Here is a 9,165-nt window from a genome sequence, read left to right as displayed (position 1 = left end):
AAAAAAAAAAAAAAAAAAAAAAAAAACCCGTTGGAAAGTGGATGGAGTTTGCTCAGTTTGCCTGGCTGTCACGGGAGTTGAGCCGTGGATCCCGCTGTGGAGGTGGACAAGGTCAAGGCTGGCGTCCTGGGCGGTGAGGGGCGATTCTGCCAGGGGGAAAAAAGAGTAGTCCGACGCCCCAGTCCCATAGACCATTTCTGTTCTCCTTTGCGGGGGGAATATTGCCTGATCCTTCATTCCTCGGTGGGCTAAAAAAGCCATGTCCATGCTCCCGTCCCTTTCTCCGAGCTTACTGCCAATCTCCGTGCTACTTGCATATGCTAGCTTTCTCAGTCACTGCAAGCGCAGTAGTATGTGATATCGCCACCACTCCTCAATATCGACTATCCATCCAGAATGGTTGGGGTTCCTCGCAGCAAAGGCTGTTCGCTCTGTCGGAAGAGACGTATCAGGGTCCGTTATTGTTCCCCTTACCCCGTCCCCTTTTCTTTCTGAGTAGATATCCTACTTTCTCGTGGATTCTATCCTGAATCAATCGTTAACTTCGATGGGAGTGATTAGTGTGATCAAGGCCGACCGCATTGCTCGCAGTGTCGCAAATATGGCGCCGTGTGTCCCGGCTACAAGCGCTCTCTGAAGTTCCAGGATGAGGGACCTCGTCTGCAGGAACGGTACCTCATCACCTCCCCAGATACGGATGGGAGTGATGAGGGATCAAGTCCAGTGTCAGACTCGTTGCCGGTAAAAGCCCAGAGGCAAATGCGTTGCTTTGTGGGTCCCTCCCTCGACGAGCGGGTTTGTCCGTCCCTGGCATACAAATCGTTCTTGGGTCAGCAGCCACGCCTTTTCAAAGAATTTGTCTGCGCCTCGTTCCCGACCATGTATTATCATAATGAATTTCGGTTTGGACCCGGTTTTACCTTCCCGGACAACGTTGTCAAAAAGTTTGGTGCCAAACCTTACTACGATGCCACCGTGATGTCTCTGTCCATAGCCTGGCTTGCACATCAGACAAAGGACCCGAACTTAGAATATGCAAGTCGACAAAAGTACGCAGAAGCCTTGAGTGGTATCAAATATGCCCTGACATCGGAAGATACCGTGTCGGACGCCCTGTTGATGGCCGTCATACTGCTGGCCTTCTATGAGATGAACGTACGCACCACGGAAGATGCGTGGCTCTTCCATGCCAACGCAGTGAAGCAGCTGATGAAGAAGCGTGGCATGAGAGCCCATTTGAGTGGCCCGGGGCGTGTGTGTCACTTTGCCTTCAGGCCATTTCTGATTGGTGCTGCCCTCCAGAAGGGTGAATCATGTTTCTTAGATGAGGATTCATGGCAGGACTTGGCAGCATCTTTACGGAGCGAAGATTCTCGGAAGCAAAACGAATGGGCATTTTATATCGACGTCTATGAGACTATCTTCATGGAGCTTGTTAAGTGTCCTGGCTATATCAAGGAAGCCCGGGAAATCGTTTCTGTGACCTCACCAGAGGCCAAATCTCTGGCTCAACGTATTCGTACAACATGTGATCGACTGCGACGGCTAAGCAAAGAAATGCGAACCTTACTCAGTGCGCATAATCAGCGAAAACAGGGCATCACTCTCCGCTTCGTCGGACCGGAGCCCAAACTCTTCCCGGACACGAGCCCATCTCTTCTTCTCCGTGCTGGGGTCAATGCTGTTCGTATCCTCGAACAAATCTTAGATCGAATCACCATTCCCACACCGACCGTGGAACAGACTTTAATCATCCGTGATGGAGCGATAACACCCGTGTCAAGCCCAGACAGCTCAGGCGATGCGGACAGTCCACCACTTCTCTCCTTCGGTTTGTCCTGCGAACTCGGGAACGGTCCACAGGCCACGGTCGGTAATGATGCAGAACTCGCATTGACCTGGCTGGATCGGGTCGCCGGGGCAATGGGGCTATTAGGAGCGGAAATCACGTACGGAATGAAGCCGGGAATCCAAACAGATCTTGCTCTGCGAACTGTTCGCACATTAACCCCAGTGGATGACGACCTCCCGGAGCCTCGTAGGTCGTCGGACTGAGACAATCGAGACCAGAGATTGTATTCAATCAGTGCCCCAATTCCATCCTCAATCGATCCTAAATCACTACAGATGGAACGTGTGCATTTGTGAATAACTATAGTACTCGCTTCGTCAGCGTTGGACGACTGGTTTATCCGCGCTGTTCATCTACCAACCACCAATGTGCTTGCGTCAGATTATTGCACGCCGAATCGCCCCACGCTGCAGCTCATTCTGCGTCCTATAACGGCCGCGCGACATGCATCTATAAAGCGTTGACGGCCACCGACCCCTCCGTCCTATCTACCCCCTCGGAAACAACTATGCACCTGCAGGCTCGCATAGAAACACAATCGAGTTAAATCATCTCTCCTACTTGTAGAGCGGTCTCCTATTCTTCACTATTGGGTTCTGTCCTGGCAATCTGAGGTTTCTGAGTCCTCCATACTAGATCGACATGTTGGATATACCTCCCACCACATAATCATAATAAAACATTCGTTATTCGCTACGCTGAAACTACTGTCCATTCAGCTCTTGGATCTCATCGGGGCCCAGCAAACCCAGGGCCTGTCTTCGGGTCGGGGCGTTGGGATCGAAGAAAGGCTTCTCCGCGAGGGCCGTGACTCGAGTGCCATGCCTGGGCTCCGAGCCTTCGTAGTCCCAGCTGGCATTATGAATGGTAATTCTGTTTAGTGTTAGTTCCCGATCTAAGGGGGATGGGCAATTAAGGACTATCAACTAACCTGTTGTCCCACAAAGCACTAGTCCGAGGAGTCCACTTGAAGCGAACTTGAATGTCAATATTCTTCTCGTATACATCAAACAGATACCCTAGAATCACATCACTCTCCGCCTTATCTAGCCCGACAATCCGATCAGTCATGGCGCGGTTTACCCACAGCGCCTTCCAACCTGTCGCCGGATGGACACGGACAATCGGATGCTCTCGTTCAATATATTTCGGACCTGCTTCGGGGTTCTTGCGATCGAGATAAGGATGTGCAGATCGATAGATGGCTGTTCTCCCATCGATAATTTTACGGAACTCCGGGGACAGCTTCTCGTATGCAGCATACCCGCTGGCCCATAGAGTATCTCCGCCGATGGTCGGGACCTCGTCATTGTGAAGATGTGTCACTCCTGCCGGTTGGCGCTCATGAACTAGGTCAGTGTGCCAACGAGAGGCGCCGCCCGGCCGACGATAACCCGCTGCCCGCTCCGTCGCTTGGAGAGCAGGCCATAAGACCGACACGCCTGGTAGACCGGGCACCTGGGGTACTTGAGGCTACGGCGATACATTAGAAAAGGAGCTCGAGGATGCGACACAAAAGATGAAAACGAACATGGACCTCGACCTCTCCAAAGTATTCACCAAGAGCCTTCTGTTGCTGGGGAGAGAGATCCTGATCCCGGAAGAAGACGACGCTCCGTTCCGCAATCAGTAGACCCAGCTCATCCTTCTGTTGGTCAGTCAAGTTTTTAAGCTGTAGTCCCACGATTTCGGTTCCGATGTGCCTGGTTAGGTGGATCACTTCTTTGGCTGCAGACAACAATGCCTTCTTCTCGGGGTCGGCACGGGTGCCAGGATCTACATGGGGACGGTCATGGTTTCTGATGTTGTAAACATCGTCAGAGTACAGAGGGCGCGACGGCCGATATGGATAGCCATTGGAAAGATCAATTCCCGCTTTTACAAGCCGCTCACGGCTTGCTGCAGGAAGGGCGAGAGTGTCCTTCTGCGGCTCGGCGACGTCAACGATACGCGGATCGATAGGAGCTGGTGCCATTGTGCAATTGATATTTAGCCTTTTCTTCTTCACAATTCTATGTTACACGATAGCTTTGGACCGAAATGAACACAATTGTTTTATTATATTCGTTCTATGGGCACTGGATTGATAATCCTGATTAGGTTCACCCACGGCGACGCGGATCACATCATCGCCAATAACCATTGCGCCTTCTACATCCCATTCGTCGCATATTGGAAGGATTCCACACATATACTTAGTACCCACAGATGATAACCCCTCATCTCTCCGCAACTCTCTTGCTTCTAGAGTTGCTTATCTGTACCCACTCCGGAGCTTGAACTCATTCAACCGCAGCCCCTCCGATATCACCATACAGGGATGTGATGGCGACTCAAATCGCCTGATTTCTAATCGGTCAGCACTACGGGTTTTGATCCAATATTGGTCCACTATATTCAGTCAACACTTTAGACGGCACGCCTTTCCGATATCTCGCTGGAATAACATGGTCGTTGTGGTGGCGCGTTGCATACTGCCGCGGCTTGTGCCATGACACCACTCTAGCCTCGCATAACGCGAGCTGTGACGGCACTAGTGGCCTCACTACCGTCATAATCATAAAGGTCCGCATTCACACATGGTCATTGCTTCAAAGTCCAAGCAAATACACCACTGTAATATTATGACTCGCACACAAATCCGGAAGGTAGCGGTCATTGGTGCCGGGATTAGTGGTGTTGTTTCCGCGGGACACCTGCTCGCGGCCGGATTTGATGTCACAGTCTTCGAGAGAAATAAATTTGCAGGAGGAGTCTGGTAGGTGCCGTGTGGTCTCCTCATTATGACCCCGAAACTAATGGAAGACAGGCTGTACGATGAACGACAGCCGGTAGAGCCGCAGTATCCCGCCACGAAGCCGTCGGAAACAGATCAGCCGGCGAAAGATCGACACCAGAAGGAGACATTCGTTCTCGAACATGCACCGCCTGGGTAAGCCCTTTTATTATAGCGTCTCCTAGTTACCGCTGACTGGGTAGCCCTTGTTATGAGGGTTTGAGGAATAACGTCCCCACGCCTTTGATACGCGTGAAGCTCAATGCATGGCCGGAAGGGACTCCAGACTTCGTCAGCCACGATGTAATCAAAGACTATATTCAGGATACATCGCGCAAAGCGAAAGTAGATGACGTCACAATTTATGGAGCGCGAGTAAAAGATCTTCGCAAACGTGGTGATAAATGGGAGGTTGTCTGGTCGACAGTTCACGAGAACGACCAGTCAGACACCGTGGTTGAATTGGAAGAAATCTCGGTAAACAACATCATTGCATAGAGGACTTTACGGTTTTTGAATTAACGGGAAATCGCGCAGATATTTGATGCGATCATTGTCGCATCTGGACACTACCATGCGCCGCGTATTCCAGATATACCTGGCTTGTCGGAAGCGAAGAGCCATTGGGATTCTCGAATTATGCATTCGAAGGGATATCGAAAGGCAGAAGGCTTCGAGAACAAGGTATGATCGCTCCATGATATGAATAGACAGAGGCTGACCAATACTAGAATGTCCTTCTCGTTGGCGGTGGAGTATCATCCACAGATATTGCGAAGGAAATTGGCCCCGTCGCCAAAACTGTCTATCAAAGCACAAGGAACGGCGACTTTGATCTTCCAGAAGCCATGCTCCCTGATAACGGGGTGAGGATCGGTGAAATATCCCACTTTGACATCGAGAGCGACAAGGACACAATTTCCGATGACGAGCCATTGCCCTTAACCATACATCTGAAATCGGGGCAGAAACTATGCGGAATCGATAGGGTTATCATCTGCACTGGTTATCACATCACACTTCCTTTCCTGCGAGATTACCACAGTGACGACACGCCTGCTGAGCTTGCCGATGAGAGGATTCTGGTCACTGATGGGACTCAAGTACATAACCTGCATAAAGACATATTCTACATTCCCGATCCCACGCTGGCCTTCATCGGGGTTCCCTACTACACCGCCACATTTACCCTGTTCGAATTCCAGGCGATCGTGGCAACGCAGGTCTTTGCTGGAATTGCCAAGATACCCTCTGAGGATATTATGAGATTAGAGTACTTGGCCAAAATCAAGGAGGTTGGGAGTGGGAAGAAGTTTCACTCGTTGAAAGATAAGGAAGAATTTTACGTGAGGGATCTATTGCAATGGGTGAATGATGACAGGGCTACCTACGGGCTTGGCCCCCTGGAAGGACACTCCCCCCAGTGGCTTGAAGCCAAGGAAGTGCATCGAAAATGGATTCAAGATCGTTGGCAAGAGACAGGTCGGAGGGACAGTGGTGTCGGCGAGCTTCCGGTGTTGGCAGTATGTAGTTAAATTGGGCCATGCTGGAACCTGCCCTATTATCAGACACTATCTCGAACCAGGAATAATATCCTGTCCAGTTGACAAACCGTCGCTTACTGAAGTTTTAAAAGTATTGGCCAAGCTCGCCAAACGTTAAGTTTAGTAGAATCCCGCCATTAAAAATGCTCGGCACATCATCCATACTGGCGATGACGAGCTCCGCGACAACAACGAATCTTTAGCCCCAGTCACGCCACAGCTTCCCTATAGAAACTGTCAGACAGACTGCCTACATACGGTCTTTATTGGCTAGAACTTCCCATCATGACTCGAAAAAACGAATGTAAATTTTCCCCGCACCAAGCTGTATCACAGCTACAGATGGCCGTTCCAACTGCCGATGCAGGAATTGCGCCAACACCACTATTATGAGCAATTGATACTCTTATCCAGTGGCTAGGATCCTTGACACTAGCTGTGTGGAGCCAGGTCGATCTACTCAGACGTACATGGACGGATATAATTTATATTTAACCCCGATCGCATTCCCGTTCCTCATAGCACGGTCAGCTGCTGGAGCCACAGGGAGATTTCCAGTGCCTTTGAGACAGACAACATGGCTCCATCGCAAGCCATAGCAGAGGAACGAGCCGTCGATTCAACAAGCGACATCGTACAGAAAGCCCCGAAGCGCAAATGGGTCAGCTATATCTGGGATACATTCGACAAGTCGCCCGAGGAGCGGAAATTGATGTTCAAATTGGATTCGGCGATTTTGACATTTGCCTCTCTTGGTGCATTTGCTTTTCCTTTCTGTCTGGCTTTATGACTGGGTGGGGACTAACGAGGTGGATAGGATACTTTATCAAATACCTGGATCAGATCAATATTAACAATGCCTTTGTGTCTGGGATGTGAGTGATTCACAAGCAAGCCGTGGGACGGTCTGTTGACACATCATCAGGAAAGAAGATCTCGGCATGTACGGCAACGAGCTCAATTACATGCAGGCTTGCTGGACGGTGGGATATGTTATTGGGGAGATTCCGAGTAATATCCTTCTTACGAGGATTAGACCCCGATATTGGCTTCCGGCTATGGAGGTATGTTTGTCGTCTACGACCGAGTGTTGACTGTTAATAATGGAGACAGTTGCTCTGGACCGTGTTGACCTTCGCTTCGTCACGATGTAATTCTGCGACCCAATTTTATGTTCTGAGGTTTTTTATCGGTATGGAGAATGCACTATCTATCGTATATGTAGAAACTAACCAGCAAAGGCCTCGCGGAAAGTACCTTCTACCCCGGCATGCAGTATCTCATCGGCTCGTGGTACCGGAAAGACGAACTAGCGAAGCGATCGTGTATCTTCCATACGAGTAGTGGGATTGCGAGTATGTTTTCGGGGTATTTAATGGCTGCGGTGTATAACCTCGAGGGACGAGGCGGGTTTAGAGGATGGCAATGGTATGGCAATCATCCATGTTGAAAGGTATTATGGCAACGGCTAAGCGATGACAGGCTGTTTATTGTGGATGGTATTATCTCGCTTCCGGTTGCACTGAGCGGCTTTGTTCTTCTGCCCGATGTGCCTGAGATCTCGAATCCGTGGTACTTGACCAAGGAGGTGAGATTCATTACGCACTCGCGGCGTATATTTGCTAATGTCGAGCGTAGGAAGTGGCACTATCACAGAAGCGAATGCAGCTCGAAGGACGCAAGAATAGGGAGCCGTATACTAAAAGCAAGCTGAAGAAGATCTTCACATCGTGGCATATTTATCTTCTCACTGTCCTGTATATGTGAGTTCGACTGGCATGAAGCTGCTATAGTTCCGATGGACTAACAGAGCAGAACATTCAACAACGGCGCCGCCGGATCTCAACCCGTCTTCCAACAGTGAGTCTACTATACACACCGAGTTCGTTACGTGGCATATACCTAACAGAACAAGATGGCTCAAACATTCGACGGACCCCAAATACTCCGTCGGCCAGATCAACGCTTACCCAACGACCACAGCCGCAGTCCAGGTAGTGACTACGCTTGCCTACGCCTGTACGTACTTCTCGCCCTATTACCATCGATACGAGAGTCTAATACGCACAGGGTCCTCCGACACATTCCTAAACGGAAGACGCTGGCCGCCGATCATTTTCGGCGCGGTAAGCCAGCCTCACTTCCACCCCGAAAGTAGCCCAAACTAACCCACCCAGATTGTAAATATAATCTCCTACGTCTCCCTCGCCGTCTGGGACATCCCTAACGGCTGGAAATGGACCTGTTACATCATCGCCGGTGCAGGATACGGCTTAAGTGGACTTTGCATGGCGTACGTCTCTCATTCTTCCCATTTCTATAAACAACCCCCCCAAAACATTGTCCACGCATAGACTCACCAAGTATAACAGCTGGGCCCACGAAATCTGCTCCGACGACAACGAAGAACGGTCTCTGGTAATCGGCAGCATGAACGAAATGGCCTACGTGTTCCAGGCGTGGCTACCCCAGGTCGTGTGGCAGCAGGTGGATGCGCCGCAGTATCGGAAGGGCTTTATCACTGTTTCTATTCTGTCGGTTATATTGATCGGGACGGCGTTGTTGATTAGGGTGCTGCATCTGAAAGAGACGAGGGTTAAGTGAGTTTTCTTCCTTCCTTCCTTCCTTCCTTCCTTCCTTCTTTCTTTCTCGGTTTACTGTTGTGGGTGCTAATTTCTTTGGTGCTCTAGGGCTAAGACGCCGCGGGCGGAGAGTGAGGAGAGTAGTATTGCGGGGACGGAGAATGGGGGACATGTTCAGGAGGCCGTGGGGAAGATCTGATAATCTAGAGGTCCGGGTTTTGAACTTAGGGCAGAAGTTTAGCTGGTGTTCAAGAAGAAAGAAATGTTCTTATTGCAGGTAAATGAGGCCTTATGCGAGAAGGTAATGAATGTCTAATGTCGACTATGCCATGTAAATATTAATCAGCCTATGACTGGCCTATGGCTGGCGTCCAGATTTCGTAACGTTGGAAATGCTCAAAATCCATTAAG

The 9,165-nt window shown here is 50.1% G+C and overlaps 3 protein-coding genes across 3 annotated transcripts; 2 read left to right on the top strand and 1 right to left on the bottom strand.

Annotated features, from left to right (window-relative positions):
* Positions 1–177: 177 nt before the first annotated feature.
* BDV37DRAFT_16997 (Zn(II)2Cys6 transcription factor domain-containing protein) lies at positions 178–2,493 on the top strand. The gene is made up of 2 exons (XM_032079328.1): positions 178–453; positions 562–2,493. Exons 1-2 carry the CDS (start codon positions 397–399, stop codon positions 2,053–2,055), a joined length of 1,551 nt encoding a protein of 516 aa, XP_031936260.1. The 5' UTR covers positions 178–396; the 3' UTR covers positions 2,056–2,493.
* Positions 2,494–2,556: 63 nt separating this feature from the next.
* On the bottom strand, positions 2,557–3,827 carry BDV37DRAFT_275718 (TauD/TfdA dioxygenase family protein; the record flags this gene model as incomplete). Its single annotated transcript, XM_032085441.1, has 3 exons — positions 2,557–2,725; positions 2,784–3,325; positions 3,384–3,827. The coding sequence occupies 3 exons, from the start codon at positions 3,825–3,827 to the stop codon at positions 2,557–2,559; spliced, it is 1,155 nt and encodes a 384-aa protein (XP_031936259.1).
* A 649-nt stretch (positions 3,828–4,476) lies between these two features.
* On the top strand, positions 4,477–8,953 carry BDV37DRAFT_275716 (pantothenate transporter; the record flags this gene model as incomplete). The annotated part of the gene is made up of 18 exons (XM_032085440.1): positions 4,477–4,610; positions 4,662–4,784; positions 4,832–5,105; positions 5,166–5,312; positions 5,360–6,151; positions 6,741–6,927; positions 6,990–7,047; positions 7,098–7,236; positions 7,286–7,364; positions 7,414–7,600; positions 7,655–7,760; positions 7,811–7,935; positions 7,988–8,032; positions 8,088–8,191; positions 8,243–8,298; positions 8,350–8,465; positions 8,545–8,743; positions 8,933–8,953. The coding sequence occupies 18 exons, from the start codon at positions 4,477–4,479 to the stop codon at positions 8,951–8,953; spliced, it is 2,892 nt and encodes a 963-aa protein (XP_031936258.1).
* Positions 8,954–9,165: the final 212 nt, after the last annotated feature.

Source organism: Aspergillus pseudonomiae, assembly GCF_009193645.1.
Source record: "Aspergillus pseudonomiae strain CBS 119388 unplaced genomic scaffold BDV37scaffold_108, whole genome shotgun sequence".
NCBI lineage: Eukaryota > Fungi > Ascomycota > Eurotiomycetes > Eurotiales > Aspergillaceae > Aspergillus > Aspergillus pseudonomiae.
This window is presented reverse-complemented; position numbering and strand designations above follow the sequence as displayed.

Excerpts from the sequence above, each read along its gene's own strand:
- BDV37DRAFT_16997 (XM_032079328.1), top strand. The coding sequence starts at position 397 with ATGGTTGGGGTTCCTCGCAGCAAAGGCTGTTCGCTCTGTCGGAAGAGA. Across the intron at positions 454-561 it reads GTCGGAAGAGACGTATCAGG|TGTGATCAAGGCCGACCGCA; the intron begins GTCCGTTATTGT and ends GGGAGTGATTAG.